Genomic DNA, 25,670 nt, shown 5'->3' with positions numbered 1-25,670 from the left:
GACATTCAATATTTTGTTATTCCAGAAAGCATCACAGTCTCCCAGGTTTTAGATTCCCCCCACCGGACTCTTTCACCTACTGAAAATAATACCATATAGTTGCACAGTCCACACCCAGAGCCACAACAATGGCTCTTTGTCACATACTTGTTTAAACCTGCCCATATTACTAAGTATCAAGACACGGTGTCCATTCATAGAGCAAGGATATGAATTTCCTACTTTGTAATTCATTCTTACATGAACCTAAATAATACTATTGTATTATCTAGTAATACTTTAAAGAGAAAGTTAAGGTCCCATTCACACTTACACATTCCAGGAACATGCAAAAAAACATGCTACAAATGTGCATTGTGCCATTAATTGCTAATGGCACCCCAAATGTGGCTAGCAGAAATGCAGTAAAAAAAATATGTGCAAGGCTCACCGCAGGAGCGGTGCAGGAGCTTCCTTGGCATGTTTATTGTGTGCAAGGCAGCCCATGTGACAAACCCACCAAAAACAAAAAAACAAAAAAAACGTGCATTACTGTAATAGGCTGATGTGAATGGGGCCTGTGTGTAGTAATACATATTACTAATGCAGTGTTTATCTTAACTACTTGCCCTCTGGAAGATCAAATTAAATGTATTTATTTTTCCCACAAATAGAGCTTTCTTTTGGTGGTATTTGATCACCACTGGGTTTTTTTATCATTTGCGCTGTAAACAAAAAAAAAAAAGCCTGAAAAGTTTGAAAAAAAAACACCTCAATATTTTTTAGTTTCTACTATAAGGCCTCATGTACACTGCAGCTGCTAAACTCATGTTTAGGCCTGGTTCACACCTATGCATTTTTTAACGCATTTTCAGTTTCGCAGAAACACACTACAGTCCATTTAACATGGTTTCCTATGATCTCCAGCTGCGATATGCCTTTCAGATGCAATTTGGTAACCAGCCTTTAACCATCACCCCGTCATGAATTGAATCCCTACTACATGCGGACATACTAGAGAAACCACTCTCCTCCATATACAAGACCCTTCAGCCCACCATACATGATGGCTTAGATAGGCCCCTGTCGTGCTGGCATGCAGAGGTTCCAGAATTAGATACAGAGGACTGGGAAGACATATGGGACTATCCCATGCATAGCTTGGTCTCAGCTAGAGACAGGCTATATTAAAATTTTTAAACTGTAACGCCTCAGAGGTTACATAGGATTTATCCCTTGCAATGCTGGCGATGCATGGAAGATCCTGCCCCTTTCCTGCATGGGTTCTGGGAGTGTCCGGGTGTAAACCTATTCTGGGCAGTGGTTTCTCATTGTATCTGCAAGGTCACTACTGTAGCAGTGACACTATCAATAGATGTATGTATCTTAGGACTAGTAAATTTACTAGCTACCTTCAGAGGAATGATAACTCTAGTAGGCCTACTATTGTTTTATGCACGCAAGTCCATACTCCCTAAAGTGGATGTAAACCCGAAAAAAAAAAAAAAAAAATTAAGGCTTGCACCTTGTGCAGTATAGGATTCAATGTCATCTGTGTCCAGTCTTACCATGAAGAGTTAATCCAGCTCTTTTTTCAGTGAGATAAAAACTGACACACAGAGAAATAGGAGTCAATTCTTCCCCTTGCTGTGAGTGACAGGTGATTTACATATCTCATGCAGGAGCCTGAGAGAGACATTCTGTTTTCTTCAGATCCCCTCTCTCCAGCTCTCCCAGGATTGGCTGCTCCACACCTCAGCATGAATGGACATGCTGAAGTCATGTGGTGACTTTTCTGGGTTTTGACTGGATATTAGTGATCATAGCAGAAGTTCAGTGTAAGAAATACACAGGAGAAAATGCATATTGACAAGGGGAGTGTAGAGGTGGGCGGGGAGTCTACTGACATCACGACTCCACCCACCGAGCTCCAGACAACAGACCCACCCACAGAATCTGCAGTTTTTTGGGTCTCATAACAGACAGAGGGGAGACATTGGACAGGTAAGGATACATGCAGGAGGTATGTATATCCTTATAGATAACCACTATGGCAGTAGTTTAGAAAGGATGAGAGTGGGTTTACATCCACTAATGGAAATCTCCCCAGGCACCTTCCTTAGATTATTTGGTCTATTGTTAAAAAAATGATCCCATTGTACAAATTTACTTATGAATCTAGGGGATGCCCACAAAAATTCTCCAAGGTGTGGGACATTTGGACAGAGTCCAGGGATACTGTCGAGTCATTGGCAACACCTCCATAGTATGAGCTGTTTTACTTCTGAATATTTCTCTTGCCGGGTTTTGTGCGCTGAGGGAAAGTCTTCAGATGTTTACTTGCACTTTCCAGCTACGGCAAACAAAGTCATCTTAGTCCTTGGTAACCAAATACCTTGTCTTTATAGGTTATAATTGTGTGTTTTGTTTTTTCACCTTGTTTTTAATCGAAGCCTGGGTATGCCCAATAGGCTTTGTTGATGTAATCTTTATCTTTAAGCTTAATAGAAAAAAATGGTTTACTTTGGATGTAATTCACATCTGTGCATTTTATGGGAAGGGCCAGGGACTTTTTTTGGTTTTTGATTCCATCTTCAATGGATGAAAAGCATGTATTGAAAAACACAAAATGCACCTGCACTATGCAAACTGCAACCTGCATAGGTGTGAATCAGGCCTTAGCCAGATGCAGCTCACAGCAGGAGTCCCTGTTCTCCATTTCAGGGATGAATCGGGGCTGAATTTTTGCCTGAATTCAGCCCTGAAATGGAGCCAAAGATGCACAGGACCCCTGTGCAAACTGCTTCTCAGCCGCCAGGGAGATGTGTGAACCGGCTCCATAGGGAGCCAGTCACAGTCTCCTGTAATGCAAATTGGATGTGAAGAAATCCACATCCAATTCCCACTAGTGTGAACCCAGCCGTAGGAGCAGTTGTTTTTTTTTTTTCAGCAGCCCCTGATCTCTCCTCAATGTTATCTTATACTGTATGTACATGTACACTCACTTTATAGTAGTTTAGAGGCAGTTGAGGTTACTGGCATTTTTTTGAAAGCAGATAAATCGCGTTCAGGACTGTAGTTTACTGGCATTTCAACCATCAAATGCTTGTAACCGCGTGTAAATGCGGTAACTCGCATTTACGCTTATAAGCGCTTTTAAAGGGGGGAAAAAACTTCTGATAATATTTGAACGTGTAAAATGTGGAAAAACACAATTTTTACCACATGCTGTTGCCTGCAAGCTTGACCCACTGTGGAGTAGGGAGAGGGAGAGGGAGAGGGAGAGAGAGAGAGAGAGAGAGAGAGAGGGAGAAAGAGAGGGAGAAAGAGCGAGAGAAAGAGAGGGGAGAGACAGAGGAAGAGAGGGGAGAGGAAGAGAGGGGAGAGACAGAGGAAGAGAGGGGAGAGACAGAGGAAGAGAGGGGAGAGACAGAGGAAGAGAGGGGAGAGGAAGAGAGGGGAGAGGAAGAGAGGGGAGAGACAGAGGAAGAGAGGGGAGAGACAGAGGAAGAGAGGGGAGAGGAAGAGAGGGGAGAGACAGAGGAAGAGAGGGGAGAGGAAGAGAGGGGAGAGACAGAGGAAGAGAGGGGAGAGGAAGAGAGGGGAGAGACAGAGGAAGAGAGGGGAGAGGAAGAGAGGGGAGAGACAGAGGAAGAGAGGGGAGAGGAAGAGAGGGGAGAGACAGAGGAAGAGAGGGGAGAGGAAGAGAGGGGAGAGACAGAGGAAGAGAGGGGAGAGGAAGAGAGGGGAGAGACAGAGGGAGAGAGAGCGAGAGGAAAAGAGGGGAGAGACAGAGGGAGAGAGAGCGAGAGGAAGAGAGGGGAGAGACAGAGGAAGAGAGGGGAGAGGAAGAGGGGGGAGAGACAGAGGAAGAGAGGGGAGAGGAAGAGAGGGGAGAGACAGAGGAAGAGAGCGGAGAGGAAGAGAGGGGAGAGGAAGAGAGGGGAGAGACAGAGGAAGAGAGGGGAGAGGAAGAGAGGGGAGAGGAAGAGAGGGGAGAGACAGAGGAAGAGAGGGGAGAGGAAGAGAGGGGAGAGGAAGAGAGGGGAGAGACAGAGGAAGAGAGGGGAGAGGAAGAGAGGGGAGAGACAGAGGGAGAGAGAGCGAGAGGAAAAGAGGGGAGAGACAGAGGGAGAGAGAGTGAGAGGAAAAGAGGGGAGAGACAGAGGGAGAGAGAGAGAGAGAGGGAAAGGGAGAGAGATAAATAAAAACAAAAAGCTATCTACAAACACACTGCTCTCTCTTTCACAGAAAGGCTGAAATATTTAATAATTTACTAGTTTTTCATGCATTGTGGGCATTTGGGAGGGTCTCCTAAGGTTATCTGTAAAAAAACGCTTTAAACACAAACGCTCATAACCGCCGGTAAACACGCATAAACGTGGTATGTAAAAGCGGCAAAATGGACCTTTTTAATTGTCCTTTTTTTTTTTAACATACAGCATATTTGTTGATTGGTGTTTAGTGTTTTTATGAAGAAGTACAAGCAGCCAAGACAGCTGTACAGAGAGATAAGCTCGTCAGTATGCTGCTTATCCTTTTATTATTCAATCACAGGCTGGGAGAAGGACAACCTCTCCTGTAACTTAGAAATCAAATCTCATGCTCTTCTAGACAGGGATGATGTGTGGTATGATTGTGTAGATTTCAGAACTGGATAGAGAGATGCAAATCTTTTGACAGATAAAACACATCTTTTATATATATTTTCATTTGATTTTAGCGGTTTCTAAAGTTCAGCATTAAAATGGTTGTAAACCCCAGACATGAAATATGAACAAAGCATATCCCTTTATAGTGTGTACTTGTTTCAATTAAGGGCACTAAGTGCCGCTTTTGTCTGCTGCTTCGTTCCTCTGCTATCAGCATGAATTACATCTGACAAGTTTTCCTGACACCAAGAGAAAAATAGTGACAGGGGAGGGACCTCCAATTGATTGACAGCCTCAGCTCTGTTTCTGTGTGTTGTGTGAAGGGGTGTGCTTTTCCCACCAATCAGCTGTCAGAGCTCTCTTCACTGAGCTTCACAGAGTGTAACTCAGCTCTCCACCACCTGTTTTCTAAACTCTCGGACAAGCCTAAAAATTCAGCACTTTGAACACATGGAGAGAGGAAAGGACTGTAGATAAACAGGTACAACGTATGTAAGAGGATTTGTTTCCTCCCTGTGTATCACCTGAGGCCAGTCACCTCACTGAGTATATGTGAGGGTTTACAACCAGTTTAACCACTTTAGAGCCGCCCGGCCGCAGTATATATATGCGGTGGGCTGTCCTTTTGTGCAAAATGACCTGTATGTCATTTTGTGCATTAGATACTGTGGCAGCAGGGGAGCCGATGTGGAGATCTGGTAGCCGCGATGTCCGCCGGCCACCCACGATCACTCCCCAGAGAGGCAGAACGGGGATCTGCCAATGTAAAAGCAGATCCCATTCTGACAGGGAAGTACAGTGTGATCGTCCTTTCCTAGTGATCAGGAACAGCAATCTCTCTATACTCCCAGTCAGTCCACTCCCCCCTAACAGTTAGAAACACCTCCCTAGGACACACTTAACACCTTGATCGCCCCCTAGTGTAACGCCTTCCATGCAAGTGTCATTTATACATTGATCAGTGGACATTTTTAACTCTGATCACTGTAATAATGTCACTGGTCCCAAAAAAAGTGTCACGTGTCCGATCTGTCGCAGTCCCTCAAACATCAAAAGGACATTATTTGGGTGCAGCCTTGCACGCCTGCGCAATTGGCAATCCTCCCAGGTCATAGGCTCCTACCCAGACTCTCCAGGCCCTGAAGCATCGGATGTGGTGATTGACTCGGACTCCTCACAAGCACCATCTTACGTGAGCACTGGTCAGGTGTACGAGCTGCAGGAGGTGATGGGGTACTGCAAGGTACCAAAGGAGAAGGCAAAGAAAAAAACAGGGGGGGGTGAGTTCCGGGTCAGGGGTGGGACCAAGGACTAGGGCCAGGGATAAAAGTGGTAAAAAGAAAAAGTCATGACAGGAATATGATCCCTTCCTAATTTTCTATGGCCTTACGGGTATCTTCCCTCAATTGCAGAAGCACTGGGACGGCATCTAGACGGGCAGCAATTTTTAACATCTTGTCTGGGTATGCTAACGATATTTTTTGCTTACAGGACTGCAACATGAGGGAGGAACCACATACTGCAAGATGGACCCAGGGGGAGGCAGTATGGTCATTGGGTCGAAGCAGGAATAGTGGCGTGGGGATTCTTATTAAAAATAAAAAAATTAAGATTTTAACCACTTGCCGACCGCCTCACGCCTATATACGTAAGCAGAATGGCACGGGCAGGCAAAATCACGTACCTGGTACGTGATTGCCTTCCCGCGGGTGGGGGGTCCGATCGGACCCCCCCCCGGTGCCAGCGGCGGTCGGCATTTGTCTGGGAGCGATCAGAGATGAGGGGGAGGCCATCCGATCGTGGCCCCCCCCTCGCGATCGCTCCCAGCCAATGAGAAACATCCCCTGCCTCTGTATAGTACACACAGGCAGAGGATGTGATGTCATCTCTCCTCGGCTCGGCAGTTTCCGTTCCGGTGCCGAGGAGAGAAGACATCTGAGTAAGTGTAAAACACACACACAGTAGAACATGCCAGGCATATATTACACCCCCGATCCCCCCCCAATCACCCCTCCCTGTCACCCTGACACCAAGCAGTGTTTTTTTTTTTTTTCCTGATTACTGCATGGTGTCAGTTTGTGACAGTTAGTGTGGTAGGACAGTTAGGTTTAGCCCCCTGTAGGTCTAGGGTACCCCCCTAACCCCCCCTAATAAAGTTTTAACCCCTTGATCACCCCCTGTCACCAGTGTCGCTAAGCGATCATTTTTCTGATTGCTGTATTAGTGTCACTGGTGACGCTAGTTAGGGGCGTAAATATTTAGGTTCGCGTCAGCGTTTTATAGCGACAGGGACCCCCATATACTACCTAATAAATGTTTTAACCCCTTGATTGCCCCCTAGTTAACCCTTTCACCACTGATCACCGTATAACCGTTACGGGTGACGCTGGTTAGTTCGTTTATTTTTTATAGTGTCAGGTCACCCGCCGTTTATTACCGAATAAAGGTTTAGCCCCCTGATCACCCGGCGGTGATATGCGTCGCCCCAGGCAGCGTCAGATTAGCGCCAGTACCGCTAACACCCACGCACGCAGCATACGCCTCCCTTAGTGGTATAGTATCTGTACGGATCAATATCTGATCCGATCAGATCTATACTAGCGTCCCCAGCAGTTTAGGGTTCCCAAAAACGCAGTGTTAGCGGGATCAGCCCAGATACCTGCTAGCACCTGCGTTTTGCCCCTCCGCCCGGCCCAGCCCAGCTCACCCAAGTGCAGTATCAATCGATCACTGTCACTTACAAAACACTAAACGCATAACTACAGCGTTCGCAGAGTCAGGCCTGATCCCTGCGATCGCTAATAGTTTTTTTGTAGCGTTTTGGTGAACTGGCAAGCACCAGTGGCCTAGTACACCCCGGTCGTAGTCAAACCAGCACTGCAGTAACACTTGGTGACGTGGCGAGTCCCATAAGTGCAGTTCAAGCTGGTGAGGTGGCAAGCACAAGTAGTGTCCCGCTGCCACCAAGAAGAAGACAAACAGGCCCGTCGTGCCCATAATGCCCTTCCTGCTGCATTCGCCAATCCTAATTGGGAACCCACCACTTCTGCAGCGCCCGTACTTCCCCCATTCACATCCCCAACCAAATGCAGTCGGCTGCATGAGAGGCATTTTCTTTATGTCCTCCCGAGTACCCCTACCCAACGAACCCCCCAAAAAAGATGTCGTGTCTGCAGCAAGCGCGGATATAGGGTGACACCCGCTATTATTGTCCCTCCTGTCCTGACAATCCTGGTCTTTGCATTGGTGAATGTTTTGAATGCTACCATTCACTAGTTGAGTATTAGCGTAGGGTACAGCATTGCACAGACTAGGCACACTTTCACAGGGTCTCCCAAGATGCCATCGCATTTTGAGAGACCCGAAGCTGGAACCGGTTACAGTTATAAAAGTTACAGTTACAAAAAAAAGTGTAAAAAAAAAAAAAAAAAACACAAACAAAAATATAAAATAAAAAAAAATAGTTGTCGTTTTATTGTTCTCTCTCTATTCTCTCTATTGTTCTGCTCTTTTTTACTGTATTGTATTCTGCAATGTTTTATTGTTATTATGTTCTATCATGTTTGTTTTTCAGGTATGCAATTTTTTATACTTTACTGTTTACTGTGTTTTATCGTTAACCATTTTTTTGTCTTCAGGTACGCCATTCACGACTTTGAGTGGTTATACCAGAATGATACCTGCAGGTTTAGGTATCATCTTGGTATCATTCTTTTCAGCCAGCGGTCGGCTTTCATGTAAAAGCAATCCTAGCGGCTAATTAGCCTCTAGACTGTTTTTACAAGCCGTGGGAGGGAATGCCCCCACCGTCTTCCTTGTTTTTCTCTGGCTCTCCTGTCTCAACAGGGAACCTGAGAATGCAGCCGGTGATTCAGCCAGCTGACCATAGAGCTGATCAGAGACCAGAGTGGCTCCAAACATCTCTATGGCCTAAGAAACCGGAAGCTACGAGCATTTTATGACTTAGATTTCGCCGGATGTAAACAGCGCCATTGGCAAATTGGGGAAGCATTTTATCACACCGATCTTGGTGTGGTCAGATGCTTTGAGGGCAGAGGAGAAATCTAGGGTCTAATAGACCCCAATTTTTTCAAAAAAGAGTACCTGTCACTACCTATTGCTATCATAGGGGATATTTACATTCCCTGAGATAACAATTAAAATGATTTAAAAAAAAAAATGAAAGGAACAGTTTAAAAATAAGATAAAAAAGCAAAAAAAATAATAAAGAAAAAAAAAAAAAAAAAAAAAAAAAAAGCACCCCTGTCCCCCCTGCTCTCGCGCTAAGGCGAACGCAAGCGTCGGTCTGGCGTCAAATGTAAACAGCAATTGCACCATGCATGTGAGGTATTACCGCGAAGGTCAGATCGAGGGCAGTAATTTTAGCAGTAGACCTCCTCTGTAAATCTAAAGTGGTAACCTGTAAAGGCTTTTAAAGGCTTTTAAAAATGTATTAATTTTGTTGCCACTGCACGTTTGTGCGCAATTTTAAAGCATGTCATGTTTGGTATCCATGTACTCGGCCTAAGATCATCTTTTTTATTTCAAACATTTGGGCAATATAGTGTGTTTTAGTGCATTAAAATTTAAAAAAGTGTGTTTTTTCCACAAAAAATGCTTTGGAAAAATCGCTGCGCAAATACTGTGTGAAAAAAAAAAATGAAACACCCACCATTTTAATCTGTAGGGCATTTGCTTTAAAAAAATATATAATGTTTGGGGGTTCAAAGTAATTTTCTTGCAAAAAAAAAATAATTTTTTCATCTAATCAAAAAGTGTCAGAAAGGGCTTTGTCTTCAAGTGGTTAGAAGAGTGGGTGATGTGTGACAGAAGCTTCTAAATGTTGTGCATAAAATGCCAAGACAGTTCAAAACCCCCCCAAATGACCCCATTTTGGAAAGTAGACACCCCGAGCTATTTGCTGAGAGGCATGTCGAGTCCATGGAATATTTTATATTGTGACACAAGCTGCAGGAAAGAGACAAATTTTTTTTTTTTTGCACAAAGTTGTCACTAAATGATATATTGCTCAAACATGCCATGGGAATATGTGAAATTACACCCCAAAATACATTCTGTTGCTTCTCCTGAGTACAGGGATACTACATGTGTGAGACTTTTTGGGAGCCTAGCCACGTACGGGACCCCGAAAACCAAGCACCGCCTTCAGGCTTTCTAACGGCGTAAATTTTTGATTTCACTCTTCACTGCCTATCACAGTTTCGGAGGCCATGGAATGCCCAGGTGGCACAAAACCCCCCCAAATGACCCCATTTTGGAAAGTAGACACCCCAAGCTATTTGCTGAGAGGTATAGTGAGTATTTTGCAGACCTCACTTTTTGTCACAAAGTTTTGAAAATTGAAAAAAGAAAAAAAAAAAACATTTTTCTGGTCTTTCTTCATTTTCAAAAACAAATGAGAGCTGCAAAATACTCACCATGCCTCTCAGCAAATAGCTTGGGGTGTCTACTTTCCAAAATGGGGTCATTTGGGGGGGGGGGGGGGGTTTGTGCCATCTTGGCATTTTATGGCCTTCAAAACTGTGATAGGTAGTGAGGAGTGAAATCAAAAATGTATGCCCTTAGAAATCCTGAAGGCGGTGCTTGGTTTTCGGGGCCCCGTACGCGGCTAGGCTCCCAAAAAGTCCCACACATGTGGTATCCCCGTACTCAGGAGAAGCAGCTGAATGTATTTTGGGGTGCAATTCCACATATGGCCATGGCCTGTGTGAGCAATATATCATTTAGTGACAACTTTTTGTAAATTTTTTTTTTTGTCATTATTCAATCACTTAGGACAAAAAAAATAAATATTCAATGGGCTCAACATGCCTCTCAGCAATTTCCTTGGGGTGTCTACTTTCCAAAATGGGGTCATTTGGGGGGGTTTTGTACTGCCCTGCCATTTTAGCACCTCAAGAAATGACATAGGCAGTCATAAACTAAAAGCTGTGCAAATTCCAGAAAATCTACCCTAGTTTGTAGACGCTATAACTTTTGCGCAAACCAATAAATATACGCTTATTGAAATTTTTTTTACCAAAGACATGTGGCCGAATACATTTTGGCCTAAATGTATGACTAAAATAGAGTTTATTGTATTTTTTTTATAACAAAAAGTAGAAAATATTTTTTTTCAAAATTTTCGGTCTTTTTCCGTTTATAGCGCAAAAAATAAAAACGGTAGAGGTGATCAAATACCATCAAAAGAAAGCTCTATTTGTGGGAAGAAAAGGACGCAAATTTCGTTTGGGTACAGCATTGCATGACCGCGCAATTAGCAGTTAAAGCGACGCAGTGCCGAATTGTAAAAAGTGCTCTGGTCAGGAAGGGGGTAAATCCTTCCGGGGCTGAAGTGGTTAAGGAAGGTGGAGGTGGGACGATGTTTATTTGTTACTTTGGAATATGGGGGTGTTTGTTTTAAGTTATTTTGTGTGTATGCACCGGTTGATAAAAAGGGGAGATTGGATTTGTTTGAGAAAATGAAGTTTTTTTTGGGGGGGGGATCCTATTATTGTGTTGGGGGATTTTAATTGTATTTTACGTAATGGGGATAGGTGTGGGGATGGAGGTGGTGGTGGGGATGTTGATAAATCTGGGAAGGAGTTGGGTGAGATTTTGCGGTTGTTTGGGTTAAGGTGGTGGGTTTTCTTATTTTAGTGATAAGGGTACTGTGAAATCTAGAATTGATTTTTGTTTTATTTAAAAAAATTTGCAGCCGGAATCCTTTATGATTCAGCGGGAGCCTTTCTCGGACCATGGTCGGATCGAGTGTGTTGTGAGTTTGGAATCGGAGGTAATGTATGGTAAAGGAAGAATGATTTTTTTAAGTGTGATTGAGTGGTGGGAGTGGGTGAAAGGTCAGACTAAGAGGTTTTTTGTAAGAAAAGGTTGTGAGATTGCGAAAAAGGAACGTGAGGCGTATGAATGGTGGCTGAAGAGATTGGAATATTTGGAAGAACTAAGGGAATGGGGAGAGAATGTGGGGTGTGAGTTTGTGGAAGCAAGAGGAAAATTGAGAGTCTTAATGGAGCGGAGGGGGAGAGAGATTATGTCGCAAGCAAGGATGGTAGTGAAGGAGAAGGATGAGAAGTGTACGCGGTTTTTCTTTAAAAAGGTATATGGTGGGAAGGTGGATTTGTCAAGTGTGTTGGATGAGAATGGACAGGTGGTAAGTGGGAAAAAGAGGTTGGGAGATGAAATCTGGAAGTTTTATTCCGATTTATAAATGGAAAAGATGAGGGATGAGAGGATTGAGAAGGAAGTGTTGGAGCAGGTGGAGATGTGTCTGGATATGGAGGATAAGAGAATGTTAGGGGAGAAAGTGGGTAAAGGTGAAGTTGATGAATGTCTGGGGAGTATGAAGAAAGGTAAAGACGCCTGGGAGTGATGGTTTGCCAGTTGAGTTTTATTGTACGTTTTGGGAGGTGATTGGTAACTGCGTGTATGAGATGGTGATGAAAGTTTTGGAAGAGGGGAGGATGCTTGAATCTATGTTAAAAAGCGTGATTGTTTTGTTGTATAAAAAAGGTGACAAGCAAGAGTTGAAAAATTGGAGGCCTATATCATTGTTGAATGTAGATTATAAGGTGGTGGCAAAGGTATTGGCGAATAGGTTGCGTGCGGTGGTGGAAAAATTGGTGGGGGAGGAGCAAGCGTGTGCAGTGCCTGGGAGGTCTATTGCAGAAAGTTTGGTGAGCTTGAGGGATGTGTTGAGTATGGAATCGGAGGTAATGTATGGTAAAGGTATATGGAAGCTTTATGTGGAATTATTGGAGGATGAGGGTGTGAAAAGAGAGTATGTTGAGTTTTTTGGGAAACTTAAAAGGAGGAGGAATGATTAAAAAATATATAAAAAAAATATATATAAAAAATATATAATAAGCGTGTGCGGTGCCTGGGAGGTCTATTGCAGAAAGTTTGGTGAGCTTGAGGGATGTGTTATGGTTTTGTAAGGAGAGGAATCAGGAAGTGGCAGTGTTGGCCGTGGATTTTGAAAAAGCGTATGACAGAGTGTCACATGATTTTATGTTTAAAGTATTGAGGAGGATGGGGTTACCTGAGGCTTTGATTGGGTGGATTAAGTGTTTGTATAGAGGTATGGTAAGTAAGGTTTTGGTGGATGACAAGTGATATAAGCATTAGGTCGGGTGTGAGACAGGGTTGCCCGTTATCACCCGTGTTGTTTATTTGTGTGATTGAACCTTTGTTAAGGATGTTGATGAAAGATAAGTGTGTGAGAGGGGTGGAGGTGCCAGGGAGTGGTGGCAGGGTTTTGAAAGTAATAGGATATATGGATGATGTTACAGTGATTTGTAGAGTTATGGCAGGACTGAAAAGAGTGAAGTTGTTGATTGAGATTTTTTGTATGGCAAGTGGTTTTTGTGTGAATATGGGGAAAAGTGAGTGTAAATTGTTTGGTGCATGATGGGGGATTGAACAGTGTGGTTGGAAGTTTTGTGAGGGAGGAGTGAGGATTTTAGGTGTCAAGTTTGATTCTGATTTGTATGGGAGAGAGAGTTGGCAGGATGCGTTGGTGAAAGTAAAAAAGAAAATTGATTTTTGGTCTTTAAGGACTTTATCGTTGGAAGGGAAGGTGTTGATTGTGAAGGCTGTTGTGATTACGATTTTGTTATTTTTATATTATGTGTTTCCAGCGCCAGATAGAGTGATGAAACAAATTGTTAGAGTGTGTTTTTCCTTTTTTTGGTCGTCTAAGATAGAGAAGTTGAAAAGAGAGAAGGTAATAAAAGGAGTAATGAATGGCGGGAAAGGTATGGTGAGTATTGAGAAATTTCTGGTGGTGAAGTATGTAAGTATGTGTGTGAGATTGAGAAAGAGAATGTTGCAGGGTGTATGGTAAAATATGCATGTGGGAGTGTGTCACGGAAATATACGTTGTGTGAAGTTGATTTGAGGAAACCTGTATGTTTTGTTGTGCCTTGGTTTTATGTGAGGATTGAAAGGTGTATGAGGAGGTATGGGTTGCAGGATGTGACGCAAGATAAATGGTGTGAGAGTAAGAAGGTTATGCAGATACTGAAAGAAAGGGAGGAGATGGAAGGAATAGGTGGTTTAAGAGTAGCCGAATGTAAGAAAGTTTGGAAGAATGTGTGCTGTAAGGGAGTGGATAATAGACAGAAGGATATTTCATGGATGGGAGTGCATGGGTGTTTGCCTACAAGGGAGTTTCAGAGAAGATGGAGGTTTGTGGACAGTGAGGTGTGTCCAAGGCTGGGGTGTGGGGGGATTGAGAGGGTGGTACATGTGTTCTGGGAGTGTCGCTATGCGAAGAAAATATGGAAAAGGATGGAAAAGATGATTGAGGGATTGACTAGTGTGACTAGTGTAACATATGAGATGGTGTTATATGGTTTGTGTGATTTGGGGAGAAATGAGGAGAGGTTGTTATGGATTGTTGTGAATTGTGTTAAAGAGTTTTGTGGGATGTTCGGAATATTTTGATTTTTAGGCAGGAAGTGGTTAAAGTGAAAGAGTGCATGGCAATGGTCTGAGGAAAGGTTTACAATTATGCATATTACGATTATAAGAAGTTAGGAGAGAAGGATGCAAAGAAATTATGGAAATTGGAGGAGTGGAAACAATAGTGTATATAATGTAAATATGTGAATTATGTTAATGTTTATTCTTGAACGATTAACCTTTTTTATTTTTGTTTTTCAGGGTGAGTACAGATGGTCATGAAGGGACAGTGTGGAGAAAGTATATAGGAGTGTTTTTTGTTTGTGCAGGGATAGGGTGGAGGGATAGTATATAATAGGGATAGTTTGTCATTTTTTTCGCTATGAGGGATGGGAGTGGGTTGTTTTGTTAATGTTCTTGTTATCTTTATTGTTGTTTTGAAACATTCTTGATATATTTATTGTTGTGAGATGTCTTTATTTTCTTTACTGTTGTTATGTACTTTTGGGTTTTTGTGGGTGGGTTTTGGGAGGGAAGTGGGAGGGTTATGTAAATATTGTAAATACTTGTCTGATAATGTACTTCAATGTTATTTTATTGTTCAAACATATTCTTTTGATTTATGTTATCTATGTATTTTACTTGTGAAATTTTAAATAAAAGAATTAAAAAAAAATTTTTTTTAATTAAAAATTGTCGGTTATAACGCAGTGCTGTATCACAAAAATTTGCCTGGTCATGAAGGGGGTAAAACCTTTCCGATCAGTAAGTGGTGAAAGACAACAAAAAGTCCATTAAAAACAGTGAGTTATATAGTTTTATTGCACAGATATACAGCAGACTGTAAACAACAAGCCTCATCACAAACTCATTAAAATGAGCTATGCAGTGCCTCAAACATTCTATTTTTTCTATAGGAAATCACTGACACACAGTTTGTTATTTCCGCCACTTCTAGTCCCACCTGACTGCAACTCGTTCTAATCATGCAATTTTAATTTTACAGATAATTTTAAGAAAGTCTGATCCCTATATCACAACACTGACCCTTAGCAACAGACCCAGCAGTGACCATCTATACACCATTGCTTCCAATGGAACGTCCTAAGCTTCGGGGTCTCTGTGATTTTATTTACATTAAGAAGTGTAAGAAAAGGATAAAACATTGTATACAATGGTGGGCTGTAGATTTTAAATGGTGGCACAAACATGATTATTTAATGACGGATGAGACAGGTGTAATGTGCAAAGTAAACAAAGCAACTCATATTTGTTTCAGTGACTAAAGCGTTAACAGTTAGTGTCCCTGTTATATGGTTTTCCCATCACAGTAAAGTCACCAGCTAGCAGATATTAAGGGTATCAGTCCTCTTCAACATATAGAAAGATCCTCTTCAGAGGAAAGTTACAGAACCATCAATAATTTATTGCTCATACAAGATGATCACTATATCTAAAGGTCATGCAAGACTTCCAGTATTACAGATAGGGACCAGGCCTGCGTCTCGCAGCTGAATGGGCAATATTGGCCATTCTCATTGGTGAGTTCCGGGAGACCTTTCCAGGAGGATCTGTGGGGGAGAATTTAAATTATTACAAAAGCCAAAGACATTGTTTGTACAGAAGATATCAGTCACTTAGTCATGCTAAACCTAATGTATAGTCTTAAATCAAAAGAGCTTTGGGGCCAATTTACTAAAACTGGAGAGAGCAAAATCTGGTGCAGCTGTGCATGGTAGCCAATCAGCTTCTAACATCAGCTTGTTCAATTACGCGTTGACAATAAAACCTGGAAGCTGATTGGTTTCCATGCAGAGCAGCACCAGATTTTGCACTCTCCAGTTTTGGCAAGTCAACCCCACTTTGTACTAAATGCAACCCATGTCGTCGTATTACCAGTCACCATTCATTGAAGAGATGCCACAATAAGCAAAATACTAATGCTCCTAATGCTATATCGTAAACCCTACAGCAGGAGTTTAACCACTTAAGGACCAGCCTCGTTTTGGATTTTAGGTGTTTACATGTTTAAAACAGGTTTTTTTGCTAGAAAATTACTTAGAACCCCCAAACATTATATATTGTTTTTTTTCTAACACCCTAGAGCACAGGTGTCAAACACAAGGCCCGCGGGCCGAATATGGCCCTCCAGGCAATTTCATGTGGCCCTCGCACCTCTCCTGCAGCTGCAGGAGAGCTCTGGTCCTCTTCCAGACCCCTACTTTCTGCTTTCAAGCAATGCATCCAGCTTCTTCCCAGCAGCAGCATAAGGAAAGGGGGGTGCACTGTGATGTAAGGGAGAGTGGGGGACTCAACTTCTGATGGTGGGGTGGCTCTTGACATCTCATGTAAGGGGAGGGGATGCATTGGACATCTAATCTTACAGATACAACCGGTCCTTTTGAGGGCAATCATAATGCTGATGCGCCCCACAATGAAATTGAGTTTGACACCCCTGCCCTAGAGAATAAAATGGCGGTCATTGCAATACTTTTTTTCGCAACGTATTTGCGCAGCGGTCTTATAAGCGCACTTTTTTGGGAAAAAATTCACTTTTTTGAATAAAAAAAATAAGACAACAGTAAAGTTAGCCCATTTTTTGTTTAGATTGTGAAATATAATGTTATGCCAAGTAAATTGATACCCAACATGTCACGCTTCAAAATTGCGCCCGCTCGTGGAATGGCATCAAACTTTAACCATTAAAAATCTCCATAGGCGACGTTTAAAAAATTCTACAGGTTGCATGTTTTGCGTTAGAGAGGAGGTCTAGGGCTAGAATTATTGCTCTTGCTCTACCGGTCACGGTGATACCTCGCATGTGTGGTTCCACGTATGCGTTCACTTCTGCGTGCGAGCTTGTTGGGACAGGGCGCTTTAAAAAATGTTTTTTTTTCTTATTTATTTTTTCACTGTTTTTAAAAAAAAAAAAAATCATGGATCACTTTTATTCCTTTAGAAACTAATATCCATAAATATTATGTGTTTCACAACTGTAAAAATAAAAAAGGCGTCATGCGACTTAAAGAAAGCGAATATGGTGTCACAAGCAAAGATATAATAGAAATATAGAAATATAATAATAGAAAAAAGCATGACAGGTCCTCTTAAATATGAGATCTGGGGTCAAAAAGTCCTCAGATCTCATATTTGGACTTAAATGCAAAAAAAAAAAAAAAAAAATGACAACAAAAAAATATGCCTTTAAAAATGGGCGGAGCTGACGTTATGACGTCGCTTCCGCCTTCCTATGGTATGGAGACAGGTGGGGGCCATCTTAGCCTCACTCGTCTCCATACCGAGGAAGTGACAGGTCCCGATCGCCACCACCGCTACCGACGGCTCCGGTAAGCGGCGGAGGGCGCGGGAGAGCGGCGGGAGGGGGGTGGCACCTCTCCCACCGCTGATAACGGTGATCTCGCTGCGAACCCGCTGCAGAGACCACCATTATCGGAAACACGACCGGCTCCTGTAAAGGTGGATACCTTGGTTGTGGCAGCAGCTGCTGCCGTTACCGATATGTCCACCTTCAAAGTGCCAACGTATATGTACAGGAGCCGCTCGGTAAGTGGTTAACAAAATTTACTCTGATAGGAAGTTATGACATGCACTCAATACATGCAGTTCTCAGAGTGATCTGCCGATTTATTTCCGGATTTCAGCTTATATAAGCAAAATGACATCACAACGAAGGTCCAACCCTTACATTAATATATGGTAAAGATACAGACATATAGGATGTTCTAAAACAAGGAAAAATAGAACATTACTGAGTACATGCAGAAAATATGACGCCCTAATAACTCATCTAGAAACTAACAGGAAAAGGCTAACAGGAGAAGGATAGCACATCATTTTGGGGAAATCAAATGTTTTGCAGAAACATGAAACTTAACTTCTCATAAACATCACGTATACATATTTATTCTAAAATGGATACACAGTTTTACAAGGGTGTATAGCTAAAATGGTGGACAGCAAGCTAAAATATCCCTTCACCTATGATGGTCTTCCTCACTGCCCATTAGGGAATTGTAGGAGGCAGGAGAGGGCTGCAAACATGAAGGCCACTTTCACACACAAGCTTCTGCTTGTATAAGAGCAGTGTGAACAGCAAGCTTTGAAAAAGCATTTGCAGAGCTTTTAGCAAGCTTTGTTGAAGTTTTAAAACTACAGGCGGTCCCCGGGTTACAAACAGGGTATGTAGGTTTGTTTTTAAGTTGAATCTGTTTGTAAGTCGGAACAGGTACATTTTTTAAGTGTAACTCTAGCCAAAAAAACTATTTTTGAAGGTTTTTGGATAATATAGGGAAGGGTTATCACTCCTGTAACATTTTTTTTGCTGTCTGTGCCCCTGTTCAGAAGAAGATTTCACCTCACTTTCTGTCCCAATGACAATTGGATTTTGAAAATTTTGGGTTGTTGTGGAAACAAGCCTTGGTGATAAAGCTTTAGTGGGGGTACCTTTTTCCCATAATAACTCTTATGCCCCGTACACACGATCGGACTTTCCGACAACAAGACCGTGGATTTTTGTTTGAAGGTTGTTGGCTCCAACTTGTCTTGCACACACACGGTCACACAAATGTTGGCCAACAATTCTGAACGTGAGAACACAAGACGTATGACGAGCAGAGAAAAAGGAAGTTCAATAGCCAGTGCAGCTCCTTCTGCTTGATTCCGGGCATGCGTGAACTTTTGTGCATCGGACTTGTGTACACACGATCGGAAATTCCGCCAACAAATGTTTGATGGAGCATACACACAGTCGGACTTTAAGCCAACAAGCTCACATCTAACATTTGTTGTGGGAAAATCCGATCGTGTGTACGGGGCATTACAGGAGTGAATTTACCTTCCTAGGGGTAGATTTCATCTCACTTCCTGTTGTCTCCCTCTGTTTGTAAGTAGGAGTCGTTTGTAAGTCAGATGTTTGTAACTAGAGGATTGCCTGTACCATTTACCTTCACTATTTAAATGTTGAACACAGATCCTAATGGAAGTGCCAATTGCCACTTTGAACAAGTTGCTAGCAGGCTTCAGAACTTCTTGAGGCTGGATTCACAATGGAGATCGCAGCGGCTCACAGCAGGAGTCTGGTGCGTCTCCATTCACCATTTCAGGTCCGATTTCAGCCCAAACAAACCAAAAGACGCACAGGACTTCTGTGCAATTTGCACCAGAGCCGCTGTGGATGTGTGTGAACCGGCTCCATAGAGAGCTGGACACAATCTCCTGCTATGCGAATTCCCGCATCCAATTCACAATAGTGTGAACCCAGCCTAAAGCACATTGAAAGCCTGAACAAGCCTTCTAGTAGCTTGTTTAAAGTGGCAATCAACACTCCCATTAGGATCTGTGTTTAACATTTATAAACTGATGATACTTTAAAAGCTTCAACAATGCTTGCTAAAAACTGCACAAATGCTTTTTCAAAGCTTGCTGTTCACACTGCTCTTATACAAGCTGAAGCCTGTGTGAAACAGTCCTTAGTGCAACGTATAGTCAGGACCACATTAGCCTTTGGGTGATCTTAGATAAAGTAGACCCACCTAAATTCAACAATAGTAATCAGTTTGGTTGTTGGGAACTGGATGTGCTCAAGTTTTAGACCAAGTTTATGTCTCCGGTTACACCGGTGGGACTTGTCATATAATTTGATAGTTTTAAATCGAATGACAAGTCGCACTCTATTGTCTGCAATGGAAGCATTCAAATAGGTGCAACTCCAACTCCATCGGTGTCGCACTGATTTTTAAAGTAGTTCCTCCACTACTGAATTACCACTACAGGCCTTCAGAAGAAGAAGAGAGCTCTAAACACGTAGCCTGTTATTTTCCCAGCCACTTCTTCCTCTACTGATGTCATTTCCGTCGGAGCGTTCCACGCTGGTTGGTGTGGACTTCCTGTGCATCGCAAGAACGTCCATTCCTCTTCCATCGCTTCTCAAGAAGCCTGGACCCGGCAGACCATGCACGATTGAGGACTTTTGGCGGATGAGCCACTATACGATAAGCTTGTTTTGTTTTTAAATTCTGTAAGTGTTTTTAATCGCTGTTCCAATAAACCCCCTTGTAGTACTGCACTTAGGTGGCGCTTCCCCCTTCCTTCCTTTTCTCGTCTCCCTTACAGAGCTGGCTCAACTCTGAGGATAGCAGCACCACAGTGCTTCACAACCTATGCCCCGGCATCAGAGACTGTATTTACCATCTCAGCAGTTATTGCTGTATGTTTGCCTGAACTATCGTTTGCATATACGTCATGCGCCTGATTTGCCATGCGCCATGATTTTCTGCTCATCCTAATGTGACAGACATGTAGGTGAGCAGCCCTGAATGCACACTGTGTTCAGCGCAGCTCACCTGCACATTAGGATTAGGGACGGTGTTCGTGCGACCACTGCATATCAATAGACTTCAAGGGGCTGCTTGCAACGTAGCACCTGGGAGTCAAGAGACGCTGCAATAAATGCCTATTCACGCTACACAGGCATCATTGCTGGATGAACAAGGCCTAACTTGAGCAAAGAGATCCAGCACCTCACACCTTTCTTCTACTTCCTCTGCCTAATATAAACAACTAACACCCATACAAAGAATACAGAACTGTATGTATGGCTGCTTTTGCATGTGGGGACAGGGGTAAAGAGAATGTGACATATAGCCTTTGTGGGTGTGAAAACTGCTTGGGTCAGGTCAATGTTATGTTGTTTCTTGCTTCTACGTTTTATGGAGTGGCTTCTTACACATATTACATTTTACTTGTTTAGGCACCAAAGGCCCGACCCTGTTTCCCCGAAAATAAGACCTAGCGTGATGGCTGCAATATTAGCCCTACCCCCCAAATAAGCCCTACCCTGATTCCCCGAAAATAAGCCCTACCCTGAAAATAAGACCTACAGGGACTTTAACTAGGGCTTATTTGGGAGGTAGGGCTTATATTGCAGCCATCACCGACAATCACGCTAGGTCTTATTTTCGGGGAAACAGGGTAATATACCAGCATCTGTCTCTTAATGCCAAAATCCAATGCACAGTAATCTCATGTAGCAACTGTGAACCTAAAATTACTTTAGGGTCTCTGCCCTGGCATCTATGTCCTCAATTTGGTGTATCCCACTGAGGGTGCAGGTCAGGCTAGGAGTCCGCCGTGACTCCATGTAATAAGAAGAGAAAAATCTCAGCCACCACACACCATACAAGCCCAGCATGTAATAGGTGATATCAGCCCCAACCAAACTCTATCCATGTCACGTCCTCAGACATGTTTCGTCCCACCCACAGGGCTTAATCATGGAGATAAGCTTACCTCTGTGACTAAACCCCATCAGTGGGGCGCAACATGTTGGGGGGATGGCCTGGATGGAATTAGGCTGGGACTGTTATCACCGATTACACGCTGGGCTTGTATGGAGTGCGGTGGCTGGGCTTGTATGGAGTGCGGTGGCTGGGCTTGTATGGAGTGCGGTGGCTAAGATTTTTCTCTCCTTGTTCTGCTGATTTCATGGAGCAATTGCTGTAAATAATCTACAGCCAAAGCTAAATAAAGATTTCTGGACAGTGAACACAACCTCATCTCACTTGCCTCACCTTTCTAGATGTATGTAGTGATGAGACAGAACATTCTTCACTAAAACCACTGTCTTCTGGTATGTTTCACGGTCTATAAGCTTTGCAAAGTGCAGCTTGGCACGCAGAAAATACCCGATGGGCCAGAGCCATTCCTGAAAAAGAAGACACAGTTCACAACTCTGCCCAGGATGGACGCATCTCAATGTAAATTAATTTGGCATTGAACTTACAGGTCCTTGGTGGTAATTAAATCCTTTTGCAAGATTGTAATTATCATTATCCAGAGCGTTGTCATATACTCCACAGTATACCATGTCACTAAAAAGGCAAATAATTCATTAGTGTTCACACAGAGTACAAACAGTGCAATGTGATACATTCTTTGTCAGTTAATTACTATCAAGGTATCAAGTACATGAATTCAGGCTTTGGCTCTTTCACTCTGCTTCTCCAATTGTTTACTAAATGCATATTTACAGTATTTAACAATGAGTAGTTGTAAATATGCTAATTCAGCATCTATCATTTCAGCAACAAACAACAACAACAAAAAAACTTTAGAAGGATTTGGTGTATGCACTTTTAAAGAGGAGCTTTGTTGTGGTCAGAACTAAAAAAAAAAAAAAAAACACATTTATTTATTTTTTAAATCAATAAAATATGCATATTTATGGTATGCAGTCTTCTCTGCAGCCAGCAGATGAGACTCTAAGTTTACTTTTCACATATTCAGCTATTTCATCTGTGCTGCAAAGAAGCCTATTGTACACAGAACTAGATTGAGTTATTACAGTGGTGACTCCTCCATTAATACAAGGCTCGGCAAACGGTAGTAATCATACAAAAGCAGTTGCAAAGCAAGCTTCTCCTGCTGTGCTGTCTCTTTAGCTAACCCACAGTGCTTTAAAAGTCCTTTGTCATCGATTAAATGTTTATTTGTTAACCTGCTCAGCTCTTTGGATGTACACAGTATGTCCAGAGAGTGAAGGGTTAGGCACAAGCTTGTGACTGCAGTAGCATCCACGAGCTTGTGCTTGTTTTGCTTAGCCAGCGGCTATAATTTAAAAGTGATCTGGGAGGCTATACACATCACTTTTAGGCCACTTTCACACGGACAGATTGAATGGTGCTTTTAGCTGCGGATTTTCTAGTTTTCTACAGCAGCTAAAAGCACACAATGCTTTCCTATGGCCCCATTCACACACTGCGTTCAGCTGCGTTTTGATCACCTGTGGTTTTGTGCGGATAGAAAAAATAGAATTGACTGCGTCCAGTGCACTGTGTCAGCTGCGGATAGCAGCGCTGAGCTGGCTCACTCATCAGGAAAGGAAAAATGTTTTTTCCTTTCCCAATGACAAGCACAGGGGTTCCAACTTGGATCCCCGCCAATGCCAGGCACTGTTTAGTATGAATCTTGAGGGGGAACTCCACGCCAAATTTTAAATAAAAAACCGGCATTGGTTCCCCTCCAAGAGCATACCAGGCCCTTCAGTCTGGTATGGATTCCAAGGGGAACCCCCTTACGCCGAAAAATTGGTGTGGGGGTCCCCCCAAAATCCATACTAGACCCTTATCCGAGCTGGCAGCCCGGTCGGTTAGGAAAGGGGGTGGGAATGAGCGATCGCCCCCCCCCCCCAACCATACTGGGCCGCATGCCCTCAACATGGGGGGGTTGGTGCTTTGTCATGCCATGTTGATGAGGACAAGGGCCACTTCCCGACAACCCTGGCCGTTGGTTGCCAGGGTCTGCGGGCGGGGGGGCTTATCGCAATCTGGGAGCCCCCTTTAATAAGGGGGCCCCCAAATCCCGGCCCCCCACCCTATGTGAATGAGTATGGGGTACATCGTACCCCTACCCATTCACCTGACGAAAAAGTGTCAATAAAAAAAAAAAACACCACAACACAGGTTTTAAAAGTAATTTATTAGGCAGCTCCAGGGGTCTTCTTCCGACTTCGGGGGTCTCTCAGGCCTCTTCTCCCTCTCTCCATTGTCGTCTCCACGCTCTCTGGTTCTTCTCCGGTGCATTCTTCCTTCTGCCAGGCTCCTCCGCTATCTTCTGCTCTTTTGCTAGCGGAGGAGCCCGGTCTTTTGAGACGTCTTCTTCCCTCTTCTCTTCTTTTCCAGAGATGTTGACACGTTGCTCCCTCTCGCTGTAATGCCGTGAGCGAGGTCCACAACCAATTATATAGGCATGGGGCGTGGCCACCGGGTGATGTCACCTGGTGACCCCGCCCCTTATTTCCAGAAAATAAGTTTGATTAAATGTTGTACAAATAAAAAATTGCTACCATTATCTTTTCATTCTACAGAGCCTTTGCTTTCCAGAAAGTCCTTTTAAGTAATTTTATAGCCAAGAATTGAGATGCTCTAGAGGTGAAGTGGTTAAACAAAGATTGTATCTCTGTGTGACAGGCCAGATCTTTCCCTTTTTTCACTAAGAGTAGGCAAGGATGTAGTAAACAGCTTGTGCAAGTCTGTCATCACTGGCCAGGTTGCAAGACATGCACCAGAAATTGTGACACACTACCTGACATTCCCAGTTTGACATTTGCCCATTTATGACCAGCCTTATGCATAAAAAGAAAAAAATAGTTTTCTTTCCAGTGAGGTGTTTTTGGTAGAGACTTTCATAATGCAGGTGGTGATTCCCCGCTAGAAATGAGTAAGATGATTGCTCCAAGAGATCAATCTGTCAACCATTCACAAGGTAATTATGAATAATATTTGCCCCACGGGCGTATATACAGGGGACCTCTGATATCTCACCAAAGACCCCCACAAAAAAAAAAAAATGTAAAAATGTAACTGTAAAAATGTTTTAAAAGGATTGTTTTTAAAAAAACAACAACATAGTAAGATCCAGTGGCGGCTGGTGCCAAACTTTTTTGGGGGGGCAAAGAACAAACCCCCCCCACCAGGTCCGCCCACCTTCAACCTCTCCACAGTGACAGTCCCCCCTGCACTCACCCCTCCACGGCTTCCCCAGCTTGCCCTCCCAGCCAACCCGATCTGTCCTGATTGGCCAGGAGGAGAAGCCTGAAGACAATAGCAAATATTAATTTGCTATTGTCACAAGTGGGTGGGTTCGGGGTGCAAAGCCCAACCTTTCTCAAGCCAATTAGAGCCTCAGGCTCTAACAAAAAAAACCCAAAAAACCCATAAGTCCAGCGCCCTGCAGGGGGGCGGGGCCCTTAATGGACGGCTGCTCCTGGTAAGACCCCTTTCACATGGAGCAGACTCTGTCAAGCAGATCCGCCTGCTCAGTGGGGGATATGTCTGCTGCTCCCCGCTGAGCAGGCGGATGACAGGTCCACGTCTGCTCCGCTGATGCAGAGCGGACACAGCACGCTGTTCTCTACGGGGCGGTCAGATGGAAATGGACCGGCCTGTCCATTTCCATCGGATACCATCCGATCCGATCTACTAGATGGATTGAGAATGGGATCCCCATCCATCTGTTTTTCGTGAACTGGATCGTATCGCATGCAAGTGGCTGTAAACGGACACATGTCCATATACATCAGCCTCTCCATAGAGAACAATGAGTGGTCTGATTGGGCCCAACTGAAAAACAGACTGGCAGACCCGATCAATCTGTTTGTGTGAAAGGAGCCTAGGGCCTTGTTCACACAGGGCATACGCAGCGTACCTTTACAGGGAAGCACAGGTGTTCCATGCATCTCTGTGCAGGCAGTCCCGTTGATGTCATTTGGGATGTAGCAACTGCACGAAAAGAGCCGTTGCTCCCATTTTAACATCCATGTAGGTCCGCCTGCATGTCCCTGAGCTCACACTGTCTGCATTCGGGGTCATGTACCCACACCCACAAGGATGTCAAATTGGGAACAGCAGCTATGCCTGTTCAGCCTTTGCATCCAAATTTACAGAAATGGAACTGCCTGTACGGGGATGCATGGAAAACCTGTGCAACCCCATGTGGGTAAACATGACCCTCCATGGGCGTACACTTTAGTATGCCACATGTGAATGATGCTCAAGTAGTAATTTAGCAGGAATTTTGTAAGTTATGTTGTGTTTATGT

General features: G+C 43.5%; 1 protein-coding gene and 1 long non-coding RNA gene across 9 annotated transcripts in view; one reads left to right on the top strand and one right to left on the bottom strand.

Moving 5' to 3' along the window:
- LOC141103567 (uncharacterized) overlaps positions 1 to 14,516 on the top strand; it is a 48,886-nt gene extending 34,370 nt beyond the window's left edge. Inside the window, exons 2-3 of the long non-coding RNA XR_012235337.1 lie at positions 11,350 to 11,427; positions 14,316 to 14,516. This is a non-coding gene — a long non-coding RNA (uncharacterized lncRNA). The remainder of the gene's footprint in view (positions 1 to 11,349; positions 11,428 to 14,315) is intronic.
- Positions 14,517 to 14,853: 337 nt separating this feature from the next.
- Positions 14,854 to 25,670, bottom strand: part of AGL (amylo-alpha-1,6-glucosidase and 4-alpha-glucanotransferase) — a 204,577-nt gene continuing 193,760 nt past the window's right edge. For all 8 annotated transcript variants that reach the window (XM_073593290.1, XM_073593288.1, XM_073593289.1 and 5 more), the window contains 3 exons: positions 21,856 to 21,943; positions 21,644 to 21,777; positions 14,854 to 15,625 (listed from right to left, as the gene is read on the bottom strand). In XM_073593290.1, the coding sequence (XP_073449391.1) occupies positions 15,508 to 15,625; positions 21,644 to 21,777; positions 21,856 to 21,943 (340 nt within the window). In that variant the 3' untranslated portion in view covers positions 14,854 to 15,507. The remainder of the gene's footprint in view (positions 15,626 to 21,643; positions 21,778 to 21,855; positions 21,944 to 25,670) is intronic.

Source organism: Aquarana catesbeiana, linkage group LG07 (genome assembly GCF_042186555.1).
Source record: "Aquarana catesbeiana isolate 2022-GZ linkage group LG07, ASM4218655v1, whole genome shotgun sequence".
Taxonomy (NCBI): Eukaryota; Metazoa; Chordata; class Amphibia; order Anura; family Ranidae; genus Aquarana; species Aquarana catesbeiana.
The sequence above is the reverse complement of the archived record's forward strand: the minus strand, read 5'-3'. Positions and strand labels throughout refer to the sequence as shown.